The following is a 19305-nucleotide window of genomic DNA, read 5'->3' as shown; positions in this document are numbered from 1 at the left end:
TACTATGTCTATTGTAATTTAATTGGCCGGCATTGTGCCGTTTTACATGGATGTACCCACGCCTAGAGGCATATCTCCACTCGAACGGCTAAACTTCATGCAAAAAAATCTAAAGAATATGTCGAAAGCACTGTTGTTCCAAATGAGAACGATGACAGCTCACCACGATGACTTCATGAGCCATGGCAGACGTAACGTCAACAGCTCTCTGGTAGCATTCCCGTGCTTGCTGGATCTTTCCTTCGATGAGAAACTGTTTTGCTTTCTGTCTGTTGATTTCCCGCTGTCTGAAAAAGCACGTTGAGCCAAATTAGTTAGGCAATGGATACCAATAAGTAAAAGAACAGATGACACAACAGTGAGAAAAGGTTTCCGCTCACTCCCTGCGCTTTTTCTCCGTCCCTTTCTTCGATGGCAAATGCCGTCCGTCGAAAACCAAGATCGGCCGCACGCCGGACTCGATGAGCAGGTCTGCCATCTTCATGCAGTAGCTCACATACCTAAGCAAAGATGCACAAACAACGACAATGACATCTATACACTTCACTCCGAAATTAGCGTAAACAGCACGCGCGGTGTTTGGCAATTGCTTTTTTTTTTGTACGAAGTATAAACAAACAAGAAAAAAAATTGGATAGTGAAGGCGGCCTGAGCTTTTTGCAGGCTAGCGCGCGGCTAGCGTCTGAGCTAATTGCCGGCGTCTCTAGTGAGCAAACTTCACGACCACTAAGTCAGGGCAGCAAATGTAGCACTTCGAATCAGCTACTCACGCATCGGTCTTTTCACCCTTCACAAGTCGTTCGGCACACGAAAACGCGCCTTTGTGAAGCCAGCAGTAAGTATCCACGGCTGCAGTTTTCCCACTAAATTCTTTCACGTTTGCCGGCCTCGTCGCCTTTTGAACGAACGGCAACAACCCTTGAATTCCCATCGTTTTTGTTAGATACCTACGTTCGCTCTTTTGTATATGCTTAAAAGTGGTTCAACTATTCTAAACTCATTTGCTCAAGCTCTTCCCGCAGAACGGGAGAGTATTTCGGCCGCGCGTTAAAAAAGTGCGGCCGGTGCGGCCCTCTGGCGGGGGTCTGGCCGTTGCCAGGCAGCGAGACCGGCGACGAGACGGAGACGCGTAGACGCGGTGGCTCCGGCCGTCGTATCGATAGTATACGCTCCCCTTCTGCGGTAGTGTTATGTTATTTCGGCAGAGTAAAAAGCTGGGCTTGGTGTTCCCTGACTACTGTGCGATGGAGTTAGGAGAGGCCAGGATAGACGCACATCATTATCTTTGTTTATAGCTAGCGTGCATGCTTGTTGACATCCGACCGTCAGTTCGTACGTGTTGCATATCGTGCTTTAATTGTGGTGTTAATTCTAATGCGGCCGGACTGCTCGCACTGAGCTTACAAGAGTGCCCCCTACCTCTAGGCCGCACACCTTGATTTAACAGCACTAACATTGTTTCATTTCGTTGTTGCTGCAAGCATAAATTCTGAGTGAACAAAGCAGTACAAAAGCGTGCACTGTCGGCGCAGAGCATTACGACGTTCGGCGACGAGTATGGCGAGTACGAACAAGGTTCTGTCTTCGGGAGAAGAAGCGGCGCGGCGGGAAATATGATGGGAATTCGCTAGAGCATATGGGCCCAACGATGACGGGCCGACCCCGAGTTTCGAGTGAGAGAGGCGTGTCGCCGCAACTGCACGACAAAACTCGTCGGGAAGAGAGACGTCGGCCGCCCAGCAACGAAGGGAATCCGATCCTGACTTGCGAGTGGCCAAAGCAGGAGCTCACGGACCGTTTAGCGGCGTCATATTATCATCGCTGTGTCGACAGCTAAAATAGTACTTGGTAAAAAACGCACCCCAAAGCCAAGGAAAAGGCACCAGCTCCGCAGTTTCATCAGTCTTCGCGACGCCAAGTCAGTGAAGCTGTGCTAAATTTTACCCTTGAATGATGCATTTGTGCGCTGTGACGTGCAGCTCATGCAGTCACTGCTTCATCGCAATGCCCACTGAATACTTTGTAATACCAAAGGAAACATGGCACTGCCGCAGAACCCAACGACACGCTCGTCCCAACGACGGTCGGAGTGCCGCCGCGGCTGCGTCTTCGTCGTCTAGGCAACCGCGACCGCCGCGCGCGGAGCAGCTCTGTGTACCACGTGACTTTTTTAACGCGCGGCCGAAATACTCTCCCCCGCAGAACATAGCGGCTGTTTCAGTCGCTGCCTGGAAAGCGCGCTAAATCGCTTTGACCCATTTCGCGCACTCTTTTTCCCGCACTTTTTTGTGACGTTTGACGTGACGCTATGAACATTGTTATAAAACTTTCAGCTGCAGTTAATCATCGCAATCACCATGTTAAACTTTTTAATATGTGTTTATTATTATTAATTTTACTGTCTACAACGCTTTCTTTCAGGTAATAAAATACGTTATTATGTATTTCGCTAAAATTGGCAGCGGTTAAATATTACGCAGCGGCGCTTGGCAACGTAGGCAAACCCGTTAAACTTTTTTTTTTTCAGGTTTTGTTTTCGTTGCGCGTGTGAAGGCGTGTAACCCAACATCGCTTGTTTACTGCCGCGTATGTTGCTCGATCGTGCTCACAGAGTCCTCTCGATGTAAACGTTGCATAAGGAAGTGCTCACCATGAATTCATAACAGAAGCACTGTTCACAAGTCGCATCGGAAAAGATACCGAAACCGCTTCGTGGCAGTGGACGCGTCGACGCATCATGAATGAGCCACGATTAAGGTGATCTTTTAGCAGCTGTGTCGTAGATACCGTCAACACGAGTTTAACAAGACTCTTTCGTGTGCACACGTCTTACGTTGGCGTTGAGCATGATGGACATTCCCGTTCACGGCAGCAACAGTGACAATGGACAGAGCTCGGACTCGAGTTCCACGGGCTCTGGCAGCTACGTCAAAATCTCCATGGACACTGACGAACCGAACGGCTTTGACGCTGACTCGCCCGTCGTTCAAGCTGCCGCCGCGGCTACGGCGAAAGCAGCAACGGCTCTACCGACCATTTCGCCCCAAGCGCCGCCGGCCAAGGCCTTGGACGAGTTCGTCTTCATGGCGACCTCGACTTCGAGCCCCGGTACGGCAGTTTGCGCCCCTAACTCTAGTGTGGTATCCTGCCGTAGATTGCGCATAATATGCGTTGGAAATCTTCAGTAACCTTGCGGAGGCTGACAAGGCCCTATGTAAAGTCAAGCAGGCGAACGCACGCAATACGGCAGAAGACTTTCGTGCTTTGAGCCGTGACGCCACCCGTGGAAGGCCGACTGCGCGCATCCATCAGTGGTGGAGGCGGGGCTTACTACGAGCACCTCTTTGTTCATTTGTTTGTTTTTTCTTTAGCGTCATTTAATGTTACATTCATTGCCCATAACCCCTGAACAGCACATGAGACCTTGTTGGCGAGTGCAGGCGCGTGGTAACGGCCAACCATTCGCACATATATGCATGTGTGTTGAAGCCGACTATTGATGTCGTAATGCCTTAGCGAAATGTCAATGACATATTTGTTTTGAGTGCGACACAACCACATTGAGTGGTGTACAGCATCACAGGGTTGTCCGTCACTTGGAACATTAGGCAGAAAATACATGTGTAGTTGAAGGGCCATGTGAGCATCATCATCATCACCAATGTTTTGACTTGACAATATTAGAGAACATAATGGACATATAAAGAGATGTCAGTACAGTCACAAGGTGCAGTAACAACTGAAGGCTTATTTCCTGATGGTGTAAAGTAAGTGCATTGAACCGAAGATGTACATCAGCACAAAGGTACAAAAGAAAAGTAATAAACTATTGTGTGCTCGTGCTGAATTTTGGTCGAAAGCACGCATCTTTCCCAGAGGGCTTGCTGGCACAAGATCCTCTGACAAGATAAGCTCAATCATTAGCAAGCTTCGTGATTATCTTGATGTCCCCATGTTTGTGCTTAGCTTTTTCTTTAGCCATATGCAAGTCATGGTAAACGAGCTGGCCCACACACAGTATTTTTGCCAACACAACTCGCCCTTCCATCTACCAGGAGAGAATATGATTGGTGTGCCAGTAGTGTTTGCTACCACCAGGCAGCGCAACTGCTTTATCACTGAGGACATTTAACTGCATCTTCTCAAAGCACTGCAGTGTAGTTGAGACGTTCCATGAAATCGCCCAATATTCACCATGTCGTTTTGTTACTGTTACATAAAATTAGGGAGATAAACTTGAGAGTACTGATAGTCTGGTTGAAGAGACATGCAACCGTTCGCTTGAAATTTGATGTACCCATCCATAAGCGAAGCTGATATCTGAAGGGGGCGAGAAGACTGGGCTCATTGTTTGCACAGCAATGATTGATATTGTAATGGTGGCAAAGAACACCGCAGATTAAAGAAGGGGATGACAGGGGAAGAGGATGAAGAGAGACTGTTTTTGGATGGCGACGGTTTGAGCATTCGAAAAGTATAGTGTTGAGTATCCGTGTGTTTTGATTGTCCCGTTACAGTATTGTGTGCTGTCTCCACCTTTGCTGTCCAGTTAGTATTTCCCACTAGCCATATTCTCCGATTTGAATAAAAGGTACTGAGTACACACATTCTCTTTGTAATAAGGATTATGCCAGGGTTTCTTACCATTTAGTTGGAAAAGGCATTGTATGGCGCAAATTCACAATGGTGTCGCATGCTTTAACAGACTACAGTCGCCTGACTGGCACGATGGATCCTTGGTCCTCCGCACACAGTGGCAAAGGAGACACCTCGTTTGCATCTTCCATGCCTGGTTCGTCGTTCCTGCATCAGAAAGGCCTCGGATGGTTGCTCGAGGTGGACGATGCAGATGACGATGACAAAGCTCCTCTCTTGTGAGTATCCAACCCATTCTTTTCATTGTGGCACATTTATTATGCAGAAATAGTTTGGTATTCCGCTTTAGTTGCTGGTAACTTTGTAATGCAGTTGTGTACCTACAACAGCAAGTTTCTTTTTTTTTTTTTTTTGTTAGCAGCCAGCGTGTCAGCAATAAACTGAAATGTATTGTAGGCGGTGCTGCAAGTCAATTCATTAGTGTTTCTTTCTCAGTGCACTCTACAAAGGTTTTTGAAACAATTTGCGTGATTTTTCTGAGTGAGTGAGTGAGTGAGAGAGAGAGAGTGATAGACTGACACGCTTGCTGAGTAATGTTTGAACATCCCTTCTTATAAATGCCATTACTACACACGCTGTGAACTATGTTCTTTGTGCTATGCACCACATGACAAGCACTTTGTGTGTCTCTTCTATGTTAAAGAAGTGTGGATACCAAATGATTTTCTTGTCTTGGGTACTACACAGCTTTTGGGGATAATAACAGCAGTAATATGCATGGTCGTGTCACTATCTCACTTGTATCACATAGTTCCCAATATTAAAATTCTCGCCAGCTGGTGCGGAAAACTTTTCAGTGATGTAATTCAGACACCTAGTGTCGGGGGATCACGTGATTATTCGTGGAAGCGTTGATGGCTACAAGCTCATCCATCGTCTGCCTGATTCCACTTGTCTTCTCGTGTTAGATGACGCCAGGGCTAGCAGGGATGTGCACATTTGTGTCTCCCAGCCACACTTCGGAAGGTGAATGTGTAGACATTTTCCAAAGGCAGTTGACAGTAATGTCTTCAACATCAGACTTACATTGCTTTAAAGGTGATGTTTTCGTGATGGCTATCATGACAAGTCTGGCAAAATAAACCACCTGTCATTTCTTGGCATTTAAATTGAAATAGGTTACCGTTTCGTCAAATGCTGTCAGTCATAACTCGTAACATAACTCATTTCACATAAGCTTGCGAAGTTTGTGCTGAAGTTAATTTAGCCTGTAAAATTGATATCTGCACTTCTTTTGATTCCCTCGTTTGTGTGGTCTGTTATTAGATGGATCACAAATGGCCTTCTAGCTCGGATATTTGCTCAAAACTGCGGAGGGGAATGGGACGTCAGTTGAAGTCAGTGCCTTCCTTTCAGAGAGGAGTTGGACATTGACCTGAAGGACATCTACTACAAGGTGTGCTGTGTGTTGCTGCCTTTTCCTTTTATGGGCTACAAACGGCAACTGGTCAGAGACAGCCCCGACTTCTGGGGACCTCTGCTGGTGGTCATCCTCTTCTCGCTCGTCTCCATCTATGGCCAGTTCTCGGTTAGTTTCGCATTTGAAGATCATCGCTCATGCTTGGTTCACATGAAAGACAGTACATATACACATGCATTGACATATCATTATACAGAAGAAGGCTCCAAAGCAATGCAAATACTTAGTGCAACAGTGTGGCACAACAGTACAGTATTAATGAGAACTAACAGACAATAATGCAAAGGAAAGTACAAGAAAGTCCACTTTTCTTTCTTCACATTTACATTACATTTACTACTAATAACGACCCCTATACTTTCCTTGGCATTATTGTGTGTTAGTTCTCATTAATATTGTGTATAACAAAGAAAAACGAGCCCTTAAAATTTCTACTTCTTTACAACAGTGCAGTATAATACTAGACAAAAGTTACAATAAAGGGTATGCTCAGAATGTATAGCAGTGAAATAAATCCTACATAAGTAATTTGAGTAACCGAATGTTTTAATGGTAGTAGTAAGCTTGAAAAAAACCTTAGCTATCACTTTGGTAACAGAACGTTAGCCCTCGGGGTTATAGCACATAAGAAAAAAATGATTTGTTTCAGTAATGATATAAGAATAATTGCTTAATATCTCATTGAATCCTCTTCTGGAACTTTATCGCTGTAGAGATTTTGGTATGTTTGCCATACTTGGTATTTACTGATGGTAAAAGAAAGCTATCGTTGAAAGAAAACCTGGGTTGCTTGGAATCGGTAGTACTATTACACCAAACCTTGTAGTGACAGAATGGATTATAACAGATTATAACAAAGTGTTGGATATAAAAAAGTAATTGTGTAGTGGTGAAGGAACAAGGCATTCACCAGTGGGACGCTCTCTTGGTGCGAAGTGGGACTGCTGATCGCAAGTCCTTGGCGCTGAGCCTGTTGGACTGTTTTTCGCTGTGTCGGCTTTCTGTCTACCACCCGACGTCGTTCAATAAACCCCCTTCCAAAGTGGTGGAGGTGTTGGGTGTTGATCCCAGTACCGCTTCCAATTGTAATTCTTCTTGACCTTCATATGGAGATAGACATATAGACATATTTGATACCTTGTTTAAGAAAGTAAAATTGCTGCGTTATTGGATATAATAACCTACATTCACCACCGAAACCAAAAAATTCTTGCATGTGTGTTTTTTTTTTTTTTTTTTTTTGCAGAACACTACATCACATTCTGCGGGCACTGCCAAACGCTTGTGCAGCTAGGCCAGGCCTCTAACGCTGCATTATCTCCCACTGTCATTTGTAAAGTTATAACAGTAACACTTATTATTCACACACAGTTCAGTGTAGTGCAGTTTGAATTGAAGGTCTTGAACTTTTCCAAATTCTCCAAGTTTTTTCCTAGCTTGACGTGTAGAAAGAGAGCAATCTTCACTTATGCTGATGCGCCTGACTTTAAGTTTGGAACTCGAAAAAAAAAAAACAAAGATGAATTCTTTGCCTCGTTATAAGGGGGGTGCTGCTCTCAAAAATTTTTTTTTTAGTTGTTGATTTATTTTGGATAAACTTGCGGAGTTTAATTTTGTTCATGTGCTGATTTGAGGTATGCAATTTTTCTAGTACAATATGTAGTTTTTAAAACATGAAACATTTCACATGCTTTTTGAGAGTGAGGGTTTGCCTATACTGAGAGGGTTACTATATAAATCAGCATGTATCAGATTAATCTGGCATGAGCAATTGATGTAATTGAACAAGAATGGATGTTCTAAACCGATTTGAACGACATTCATTGGTGAGACAATGCCAAGCTGGGACTTTGTTTGCAGGTGGTCTCGTGGATTGTCACCATGTGGATCTTCGGATCGCTAGTCATTTTCCTTCTGGCTCGAGTTCTGGGTGGAGAGGTGAGATATATCGTGTGTCACATCAGAGCAGTGCGTGATTCTGAGCGTAACAAAATTTTATGAGGCTTTACAAAGGAAAGATTCTGTTTGCAACTAAGTTTTAAATGTGTCGAAGGGGATGGCACGACAGTAGTATTTCAAAACTACACAATTGAAAGAGGATGGTAGTGGATGCTCTCCTGTTCTGGCAGCATAAGATGCCATATGTATAGAAGAGAGGTGTTTGCTATGAGTGAGCTTATTCAGGTGAATTGCTGAAGCAGGCAAAATTAGCAACAGAAATGTCACTGGTAAGCCACTCAATTGCTCTTCAGTGTCTGTTGCCAGTTTCTTGCTGGTTTTGTGCTGTATCTATTGAGAAAATTATGAAGGGCATACGTATCCCATGACAAGTGTATTCTCACTACATTAAAGTTTACAGCTGTGCGGACATGTCATTGTTGAATTGTAATTGGAGCTGGAAATATATATTTTGCTTGCTCTCGTGACTCTAGGTACTTGGCTGTGCTCTGCGGTTGAAGCTGTGCTTTGCACCTTGCCTACTTACAGGGACACTGCAACACCGTGATGATGCCTAAGCATTAGAAGGCTCATATGATCAAAAAGTCCATGAAGCAATTAGTATGCAGTTGTCCATTCACCGTAGTGGGGCCCCCTAAAGTATTAAATGGAGATTAAAAGAAAAATCAGGACACAAAAAAGAACAGATAAATAATGATGAGTATCTAAAACATGAGAAAATAAACTATGTTTCTGCTAGACCTTTAGTGCAGAAGCTTGATATTGTAGCCATTGCGCAATGGAGACAAGTGTTGGCTGTGTGAATAGAACACCCTGAAGAATTTTCCGTGTGCAAGCTGATGCATTAAGGTGCTTGACACATTTTAATTTTACCATGGATGCTTAGGCTTTACCAGTTCAATGCCACATCTGCGTCTTACATTTCAGTTTGTGCAGTGCTTCACCGGTTGTGGCTGATGATGCAATACAAAATTCAACATTATGCTTATGCATTCCTGCTTACTTCACCAGTAAAGAGCGCTCCTTTTTCTTAAGTGCGGTTATGACACATTCCCAATACATGTATGCTGCACTGCCCACAAACATGCAAGCTAAATATGTTATTGTGCTGTATGGTGGAGCGACTAAATTAAGGAATTTGCAGGCTTAAAATAAAATCACCTTGTGCAGGACAGGGTGGGTCGAAGATCATTGGGAGATGCCTTCATTCTGAGGTGGATATGAGATGATGATTATGATATCGTAGGCCATTGGCCATTCAGTGGTTGTTTGTGACTATTATTGGAAAGTGTATGCACGCATGTGCACCCTTGCACTTTTCTACAAAAATGGGGAAGAGGCAGTTGTTAATGCATCCTTCCATTTTTATTGACACTGCCATGCCATAAGGGCTACCACAGATGCATTACGGGGGGGGAGAAAAAAAGATAAAAGAATGAAGGCAAGCGTTACAATCAGCGCCACTGGCTGAGAGGAAAATTTCTGTTATGCTGAGGTGATTATTGCTCTCTTTATGTCCCCACCATTATAAGATTATTTTGCAAAAGTTTCTACAAGAACATGTTTGTAAAGGCAGTACACACTCTCTCTGGCATGTTCTGAGCTTTGAGGAAGAGGTGTTGCATGGCTCCTTTAATAGTGAATGCACTCAAAAGCATAGAAACTATAGTGAAGCAAGAGCATTTAGTACTGACAAACTCACATTTAGACTTTAAGCTTCATAGATATTGCCCTGACTGCTGTTGCCAAATGTGTGATTTAGTTGTTTATTTTACGTACCGTCAACTGCCAAAGCATTGCAGAGGGGAGTGGGTGCAAATATACGAGAGAAAAAAATGCGATGAGCAGTATTATACAAAAATGGTGCCAGAAAATTTGGAACAATATTTAAACAGAATGACACAAAACTGAAGCAGAAAATAACAGTAATGAACAGTAATAAATGAAACATGTTATACAATATTAGTGCCGAATTAAATATGACGAATACAAGTAAAACAGAAAAAACAAAAGCAAGAAAAAAAAGAACAGAAATAAACACATTATAAAATATTAGCAGCAAAATGTAAATGTCAAAGCAATATTTCAAAGGAAAGGTGCATGAAATGATTATGCAGGATTATCACAATGTAAGTGCACAGATAAAGTATGACAAAAAAGCGAGTGATCAGAAATAGAAACGATGCCATCGGGCAAGTGGTTCCAATCGTTAGATGTGTGCACAATATGAAGGAACAAGAAAGTGTGTGTGTTGCAGAAAATACCTTTAACATTGTGTTTTCGATCAATCTGAGATGAACAATGAGAGATTGCAGCAGAGCTTCTCAGCCATTTCTTCTTCTTCCCTTTCCAGGTGAGCTACTCCCAGTGCCTAGGCGTGATTGGCTACTCTGTCCTGCCCCTCGTGGTTACTGCGACTACTCTGCCTCTGGTCAGACCGTTCCACTATGTGGAGTTGACCTTCAAGGTGACTAGCTGGCACTGTCCACAAGTCTTGTTTGAGCAGACAGATTCCTCGCATGTTGCTTCATATTCATATTTACTGGGACTAGCGTATTTTGTTATTGTAATTACAGGTATTGTGGGTGCTGTAACATAACTTTGAAAGGGACACGTAACATTCTTTTTTCAAATCCCTGTTCTTAGAGATAATTTCCCCGCAAATGCCTTCTCCAAGGTTAAGGTGTGTTTTGTTTCAATCTCAAGTAGAAACCCCATCACTGGTGTGTCAGTATAACATCACTAATTTCGAAGTGCTTTTCACATTTTGGCCAGCACCACTCACTGAAATTCCTAAAACATAAAAAACAGGTTTATCCTCTAACCTGAAAAGAAAGCAAACAATGTGCGCAATTTAAAACTGTTCACAGCAAACAACCATTTGCCAGGCGTGTTCATTAAGTCAAAACCTCGTTAATACGTACCCGCTTTAAACGTACTAACGGTTAAAAACGTAGTTGCGACGAATCCCCGGCCGAGTCCCATAGAGCCCAATGCATTCGCTGACCGCTTAAGCCGTAGTGGTTCGCCCTATGCCTACCGGTTAGTGCGTACCTACGCGTACCGCGATAAGTTTTCTGCCATAAAATTTTGCTGCACCAGTGAAATTCTCGACGCCACAGTGAGGCGCCAAAGGTTTCCCGTCTTTTCGAGACATGCGGAGATCGGTCGATCACCGATTCCCACTTCCGCGCGATTGCGGCGACGCCTTTGCAGGTAAGCATCGGGAAAGAACGAAGGCGAAGCGGCGGCCACCGACAAACGCGCCAGCATGACTTAGCGCCGACAGCCTTATCACAATAAGTATCTTCAGCTATCTGCTCGGGCTCGCGTGCAGCGCAGCGCTACTTTAAGCATACTGCAAGGTTTTATTTGGCCACAACCTGAACGTGCTGGGCCGCCGATCGCTGCCACCTCGTGCGGGGCCGTGTTCAAGCGCGCACCGCTTTGTAGAAACGAAAGCAGATCGCTGTTACGGAGTTGAGCGCTGCGGGGCGCGGACGCCGTGAAATCTCGCTGCATTGACGCTATCACGCTAAAACGCACGCGTACGGTACAGCAAGCATAGCGCTGTTGTAACCATACTGCACGCTTTTATTAGGCGACCACCCAACAAACCTCCGTCTGCTGCCAGGACCGCTACAGCGTCGCGGAGGAAGCACGACATCGCCGCGTAATCTGAACAAGCTACTCGCCGCATCTGTGCAAGGTCTGGAGCGAAGCGGGCACGAAGAACACTCCCGCGACTAATGCGCGCGTGCGGTATGCCAAGCGGCCCGGCACTGACGGCGTGAGCCAAGTAGGCGACGCGCTGCACGCAACTACCCAGGAGACGATCGGCTCCACGCAGCCGTTCCGGCGTGTCCGTTTCGTTTAGTAGTAGATCGCGGCACAGACGCATACACATTTATCGCGGAATGCAGACACTGTCTGTTCTGTCGCTATGTCGGGCACTGAGTATCCCGGACCCTGTAATAGTTTCGAAATGCTCTTTGGCGTGGGCCGCGTGGCGGCCACCGCGCGCTATCGGGCAGTCGTGCGAGAGTGGCAGGGATCTTCTCTCCACTTTGGCAAAAAAGAAAGAAAAGGCTTTGCAGTGGGTAGTTTAGGCAATATTTGCTGCCGCACTCTTTTTTTCTTTGCTGGCGGCGATGGCGTACGCCAGGAGAGGCAAATTTGTACTTGGTGGTTAATGCATACTACTGTTTAGTGCGTAGTTATGCCGCGCTCCCGGCAGGTACGTATTAACGAGGTTTCACTGTATATGTAAGAAAGGCCTGTGTAGTACATAACTTTGTCGGTGATATATTACGGACAATTCAAATCATTCTTTTCTGATAGTGACCAACATCAAGTTTGCTTGAATGAAGCCATTTTGTGAATTGTGAATTATATGATACTGTAAAACTGCATATCGTACTAAAAATTATTTGCATATTTGAAATCGGCACACAAATATGCAAACACCCAGCAAGTTTCATCTAAAACGATCACAAATTATTAGCTCAGTATCCCTCTGTAAGCTTGTGCACAGACAGTACGAAAGAAGGGGAATTGTTCGAGGGGCTTTTCTTGTTAGACACAACCAGATGAATCCAAGAGACAATTAAGCCAAGCCAAGCAAAGCATAGGGGACATTATTTGTTATTTTTAGGTGTAGTGTAATGTTATCACTAGAGCTGTGCGAATAGCAAAATTTATGGGTGCGGAAAGCGGATTCGAATAATAAAGATTGAGTGCGAATCGAATCGAATAATTTCGAATAATTTTCGAATATTTCTCATACATTTTTCGAATAATTCGAAGTGAAATTACAGAAAAAAGTTGCAGAGAATCCCTAAGTATGTTCTTGTGAGATCGCAACATGAAAGTGTTTTTTTTTCGCTAGGTTGATGAAGCGTTGGTGGGGTCATATTTCATAGTTGTCTTTCTTATCAAGAGTGAGGCAATGTAGAGGCCGAATTGTATTTATGTACATGATTTGGTGCAACCAAAGTGTTGCCGACAACACTTTACACGTGATAGGCAGAGGTGCCATTTCCTCAGCCTCTCCTCCTCTGTCAACTGCTGTGGAAGGCCAATTGATGTGGCGGACAGGGTGTGCTCCCTTCAAGTCCGGAGTTCCAAATCTGCCTCGTAGACGTCGATATATAGAACATCTGAAATTTTGGATGCTAAAAAGCTTCGGCGTCCGATTTTTCGGACTTCCTGCCCAAATTTCAGCTCCAAAACAGCATTAATTGAGTCCCCAACTCTGCCACATCTTTCATCTCCATATTGGAACCAGCGTTTTCTTGAGTTAATACATTTGCGACCGCATGATGATGATGATGATGATGTCTGTGGTCTTCCCCTTTATACCGGGGGGGCACCTTTTAGTGTCCTGACCGGAACGAGAAACAAATAAATTAAAAAAAAAAAGAGAAACAAAGAAAAAACACCAGGTCCATGAACATCACAATTGTTCACTGTCTCCCTGACCACCACTGCAGAAGCCTTGCTTTTGTGATTGCTGTCGCTGCCAGGGGGTGCACGTTGGTATCGCGGCTGCCGCCTTCACCCGATGCGCCACAGTCTTTCACAAAACCGAGTGCCTCCGGTAGTGTGGCGCCATCTGTCTGACGAGGACAGAGGCGTTCGCAGTGAAGCACCAGGTGTTCAATGCTCTCCTCGTCTTTCCCGCATGTCCTGCACTGCACAGTGCCGTCAGCCAACGACGGGTCGAAGTGACGCCGATACACCCGAGTGCGGAGCGCTCCAGCACGGGCCTCAAACAGAAGTGCACTGCCGGCACTATTGTCGTATAAGCGTTCGGCGGAGATGGTGGTCTTGTGGGCTCTGTATAGGGCCAGGCTAGGTTTCTGCTCCATAGCCGCCTGCCACACGACGTCTCAGCTTCCTGCACTCTATTCCGTACTCTTACTGCCCATTTTCTCTCACTGTCCTCCTGGACGGGGTCAGTAAAAAGGGAGTACTTGCGGCACAGATTGTGGAGACGCCTGCGCCATGGTGTGTTCATGCCCTTGATAGCTGTGTATCTAAATACACGACGGGCCCACCGCTGGTCGTTCATGAGGCGAAGACGGCCTTCGTAGGCCGCCTTGCTCCTTGCCTCTCGTGCCTCGTAACTTGACCATCCGAGGTCACCTTGCACAGCTTCGACCGCTACACGTCCATGACACGCCAACGCCAGTCGCCCAACCTCACGCTGGCCTCTTTCCAACCACTGGCGTGTTGCTGCGGACAGGCAGAATGACGGCGTTGGCGATGTCAGCACTGGCACGTGTACTGCCTTCCCACAGTTCGCGCACTAGTACAAACCGGTTGCACCCCCCACAGGCTCCGCCGTCGCAACACGTTGGCGGCCCTCACAGAAGCCTGTCGAACGTGCTCCTCTTGCTTGTCATAGAGATCTGCGGAGGTGCACAGGTTGACACCGAGATACCGGTACTTGTCTGATACCGAATGCTTCCTCCGTCGGGAAGCTGCACATCAATGGTCCTCCACGCCTGAAAACTGCAATATGGCCGATTTTTTTGGCATTGAAGTGAAGGCCCAGACTCTTCAGGTGGTCGGCCGCCAGTGTTACCAACCTCTGAAGGTCACTGCTGCACTCAGCCAGTAGTAACCAGATCATCAGCGAACACCAAGCCGGGCAGCGTCCATGTCTGCGCCACTCCACCAATCATGAGTCGGAACGCGAAGCCACTCCCGATTCCACGAGTGGCCTGCTCGAGTCCGCCACATAGAGCATGTATAGCAGCGGAGACAAAGGGCAGCCCTGCCTGAGTCCTCTTGTCACCCTCACAGGCTGTGTTTCCTGTGCCTCTGAAGCATGCTACCACCGAGCTATCTGCATAGAGCCGCCGGAGAAAGTCGTCCACACGCGCGGCATTTGTCGTGGGTCTAACTGGTGGAAAAACTCCTCGTGCGGCACACTATCATAAGCCTTGGCGACATCCAGAAAGCATCCAAGCAGACTTCTGGTTTCTCTCCGTGCCACCTCGATGGTCTGGGTGAGCACGAAAAGATTGTCTTCCAGGCGTCGGTTCCGTCGGAAGCCATTCTGGAGTTCAGACAGTAGCCCCTCTTCTCCGCCCACCGCTCATCCAGCCCTTCAGACTTGAGCGAGAGTCTATATAGGACGCTCGTCACCGTGATTGGTCTATAGTCGCCCAGTCAGTCCAGCGTCGCCTCCTCTCTTGCACACGAGGCTTACTCTGCCGCATTGCCAGTCGGATGGATGGGCCGTTCTTGAGGCTGGTGTTGAAGATTCCCGCGAGGTGTTCACGAGCAGACTTCCCCAGGCATTTCACAAGGCCCGCCGGTATGCCGTCCAGTCCGGTAGCAGTATTGCCTGATACGCGGGAGTGCACGCTCAAGAGCGATCCTAGTTATCTGCCAGTGGTCCTCTTCACTGGGTTGGTGAGGCTCATCTGGGTCGGCCGTTTACTGCTGAGGTCGATTCGTCATGTGTGGGATTGAAGAGCTCTTGCATGTGGGTCGTGAGGTGCGCTGCGAGGTCGGTGACCGGTAGGTGCTGGAGAGGGTGTCGAATTTCAGGTGCCGGGAGTTTGGCGATCCATGAAGACACATATTCCAAAACTTGTTTGCACCGTTACGCCCTGCCTCTGTGATAGCTCGCATTGTTTGTTATTATGCTGAGCTATTTTGCTTTGTACAAGGACCCGCATTTCTCTTTTGAGGCGGAGGTATTCCTCCCAGGTACTCATGCACTCCTCTCCGGTGATGTCCTAACAGCCGCTCTGTGTAAGCGATTCGCCGTTCGTCTTGCAGTAAGGCCCTTTGTACCTCTTCGTCCCACCAGCCTTTGCGCCGTAGGCCGCCGCGGGAATTTACGCGAATTCGTGCTTCTTCATGATACTTCTCAGTTCGAGCACAAATTGATCATATGTTGGTGGTTCCGTCGGTTGAAAGTTCTGCTCGAATGCTTCCGCGACTGCCGCATACTCTGACTGCGGGAGGTGCCTCTCTCAATACGGGGTGTGATGAGTGAAGCATATTGAAAATCTAGGGACCACTTCCAAACTGACGTTGACTGTCTCTTGGCTAAGTTCGACCGTAACGGACCTTAAAAGGCAGCTTTGCCGCAATACGGGGGTGTGAGGAGGTGAAGCATATTGAAAAATCTAGGGACCACTTCCAATCAGACGTTGAATGTCTCTTGCCTAAGTTCGACCGTAACGGAGCTTGAAAGGCAGCTTTGCGGCAATACGGGAGTGTGATGAGGTGAAGCATATTAAAAATCTAGGGACCATTTCCAACCGGACTTTCTCTCTTGGCTAAGTTCGACCGTAACGGAGATTGAAAGGCAGCTTTGCCGCAATACGAGAGTGTAATGAGGTGAAGCATATTAAAAATCTGAAGGGGTCATTTTTAACCAGACGTTGACTGCATTTGTCTTTGGGAAGTTCGAATAGTTCGAATAGTAAAATTTCAGTGCGAATCGAATCGAATAGCAAACACTATTCGAAAAATATTCGAAATTTCGAATATTCGCACACCCCTAGTTATCACCTCAATTGAGAGGAATTAAAGTGGACGAAAAAAAATTAATGTTTGCACTAACCATCTTCGTAAGAAGCGCAAAGCTACACAAAGGGACAGCAGAAAGAAAGACACTACACGAGCGCTTGACTGCAAATAACCGGTATGACACGTGGGCTTTTTGTTTGTCTTCTTTCTTTCCTTTTTATATGTCGCGCCTCAGAATAAACGCTTAGTGGCAGTCAAGCGCTTGTGTAGTGTCTTTCTTTCTTGTTGTCCCTGTGTGTAGTTTTGCGCTTCTTACGAAGATGGATCTATACCAACTAGCCCGTTACACTTGTTTATTAAGTTTGCACTAAGCCGTGCAAAGCTTGGCACAGCGAAGCACGGGCCCGTTGCCGCTCGTGCTCCCCGTCAATTGACACGCCTAGCTCTGAGACACGCAGCTTCCTCCTCGGGAGTACGCACTTTCTTAGGACGCTCCGTGACTCTCTAGGTCTGCTCGCATGCTCTGCTAGTGTGCCTGGATAGCTAAGTGGTTGGGACGCTTACTTTCGGATCGCCGGTGTGCGGGTTCGAATCCCACCCTCGTAAAGAATTTTCTTTCGACAGAAGTAGCTTTCTTTCTTTCTCTCTCTCTTTCTTTCTCCCTCTCTCTCTGTGCTCGTTCTCTTACCCATCAGGGTTATTACAGGCCACGCCGTAGCGGTGAGTAGTGCAGTTTGCCCAAATTCTGTGGCACGTAGCCGTTCATGATGATGATAGTTTGCAGCAGGGTCGACATTACGGCTGGCTTAAATAAACAGGTTTGCTGTTAAAGGCACCCTTTCTGTCATTGGGATCGTAATTGACAACCTTTGAATTACACATCCGATGCTCTAACCATTTGAGCTACGACAGAGGGTGCTACCTCATCCACTTTAATTCCTTTCAATTTAGGTCACAATCACTGCACTACCGTTAAAAACAACAATGTCCCGTATGCTTTCCTTGGCTTATTGTCTATTGGTACCCGCCACAGTGGTTTAGTGGTTGTGGTGCTCGACGGCTGACCCGAAGGTCGCGGGATCGAATCTTGGCTGCGGCGGCCGCTTTTTCTATGGACGTGAAAATGCTTGAGGCCCATGTACTTTGAGTGAGGCGCACGTTAAAGGAACCCAACTTCCAGAGCCCTCCACTACAGCATCCCTCATAATCATATCGTGGTTTTGGGGTGTAAAGCCCACAAGTTATTATTGTTTGTTGGTTTCATTGGTTGTACACATACAGGATTTATTCATTCCAGTTGATGACATTTTATCTCTCTCTCTCTCTCGTCGCAGCTGCTTGGTGTTCTGTGGGCAACATACAGTGCTGGCTCACTGCTGTGTGTACAGGAACTGCAGAACAAAAGGCCACTGCTGTTGTATCCCGTGTTTCTGCTCTACGTTTACTTTTTCTCGCTCTATTCTGGCGTTTGACCCCAGCTGTGGCACATCCTGATTGGGATAGAAGAGTGCGCGATTTTGTAACCCAGGCATGTTGGTTTACTGCGCATAAATTCCTCTTGAAGAGACTTCTCTTTTTTGCTTGAAAGCTATTTGTTTGTGCTAATATAATTGTGGGGGCCAGGTTTACAAAGTGTCGGAAGAAGAAAGAAATAAATTGTTATGGGTACGACTTCACCCGGTGTCACATGTATCTGCTACACATGAACGTCTACCATAGTAGCTAAGCAGGCTGGGTGTCGCGCTGCTAAGCTCAATGTGTTAAGTGATGTGGACTGCCACAAGCCCATCCAAGTACTCAAAAAGAGTCTAGTTCTGGCAGAGATGCAAAAGAAAAACTGGACTTCCATCAAGAACTTCTTTAAAAGGACCCCTGACACCAAAACTGAAACCTCGAGATGTTGTGTTGTTTGATTGTCCTGTATACGTGGGTACTTCTGATCGTTATTAGTGCCAGACGTTAGCTTTAAGGTATTTTAATTTGGTTTTAAAGTAAGTGTGAATGCTCATCTGAGTTGGCAGCACCTCGCAACATCACCGCTGGTATGATGTAGACCGAGGCCCTTTGTGGCATTCCACGAGTAAAGCAAGTATTGTCCGACGACAGAAAAGATTTCCGGGGCGTGCACAATACCACGACTGGCACCCGGTAAGGACTGCTGTTTGTCACCCCTCTCGCTCTGTTGTCGGGCTGCTCTCAACGTAGTTCTGGCTGCTTCGGCCAGGAATGCTTTTTAGATGCGAAGCAGCTTTTGCGCTGGGCTTTGTCCGTAGTTCTATTGGCGACCGTCCGCTTTCTACACCTAGCATAACCACCTGCGCACGCACTCGCACCAAGGAGAAGTCTTCTTCCTCTCGTTCTTCGACCGCCTTGATCATGATACGTGCAGAGCACTTTAGGTGCCCGGGCTGCCGTATGCTGTCCTACCTTGGCGTAACGCGGACAAAACGATGTGTGCTGGCATGCACTAGCACGTTCGGGCCTGTGTAAGGGGCTGGGTAAGATGCTGTGGCCTCTCCCCCTTACACTTTCTCAGCAATCACGTGATGGCGTCTGGGAACGAGATTCTGCAGACGCGCGATGAACCCGCGTGGCGTGCTCCAACAAGAGTTCGGGACGAGAAACAGCAACAGCAACTACAGTGAATTCATGGTGGGCTCCACTTGCAAGGACGCGATTAACATCGGGCAAGGTGCCCGTGATGAACGGAACCTTATGTTGACCCATGCGCTGCTTCGCATCCCCACATGCTTCCCTTTAGTAGGAGATGGTGT

At 46.5% G+C, this 19305-nt stretch overlaps 2 protein-coding genes across 2 annotated transcripts; one reads left to right on the top strand and one right to left on the bottom strand.

Moving 5' to 3' along the window:
- Nucleotides 1-163: 163 nt before the first annotated feature.
- On the bottom strand, nucleotides 164-2289 carry LOC119377906 (exonuclease 1-like; the record flags this gene model as incomplete). The annotated part of the gene is made up of 4 exons (XM_049411672.1): nucleotides 2191-2289; nucleotides 771-1010; nucleotides 381-500; nucleotides 164-287 (listed from the first exon to the last, which is right to left on the bottom strand). Coding segments are annotated over exons 2-4 (405 nt in total), but the record flags the coding sequence as incomplete, so codon positions are not given.
- Nucleotides 2290-2531: 242 nt separating this feature from the next.
- LOC119377909 (protein YIPF4) lies at nucleotides 2532-18207 on the top strand. Its single transcript, XM_037647200.2, has 6 exons — nucleotides 2532-3108; nucleotides 4706-4874; nucleotides 6013-6184; nucleotides 7937-8014; nucleotides 10389-10502; nucleotides 17866-18207. Exons 1-6 carry the CDS (start codon nucleotides 2847-2849, stop codon nucleotides 18001-18003), a joined length of 933 nt encoding a protein of 310 aa, XP_037503128.1. The 5' UTR covers nucleotides 2532-2846; the 3' UTR covers nucleotides 18004-18207.
- Nucleotides 18208-19305: the final 1098 nt, after the last annotated feature.

This window comes from Rhipicephalus sanguineus, unplaced genomic scaffold (genome assembly GCF_013339695.2).
Source record: "Rhipicephalus sanguineus isolate Rsan-2018 unplaced genomic scaffold, BIME_Rsan_1.4 Seq611, whole genome shotgun sequence".
NCBI classification, from domain to species: Eukaryota; Metazoa; Arthropoda; class Arachnida; order Ixodida; family Ixodidae; genus Rhipicephalus; species Rhipicephalus sanguineus.
The sequence above is the reverse complement of the archived record's forward strand: the minus strand, read 5'-3'. Positions and strand labels throughout refer to the sequence as shown.

Coding starts and splice junctions, on each gene's coding strand:
- LOC119377909 (XM_037647200.2), top strand. CDS start 2,847: ATGATGGACATTCCCGTTCACGGCAGCAACAGTGACAATGGACAGAGC. Junction 3,109..4,705: donor GACCTCGACTTCGAGCCCCG/GTACGGCAGTTT, acceptor ATGCTTTAACAG/ACTACAGTCGCCTGACTGGC. Junction 10,503..17,865: donor ATGTGGAGTTGACCTTCAAG/GTGACTAGCTGG, acceptor CTCTCGTCGCAG/CTGCTTGGTGTTCTGTGGGC.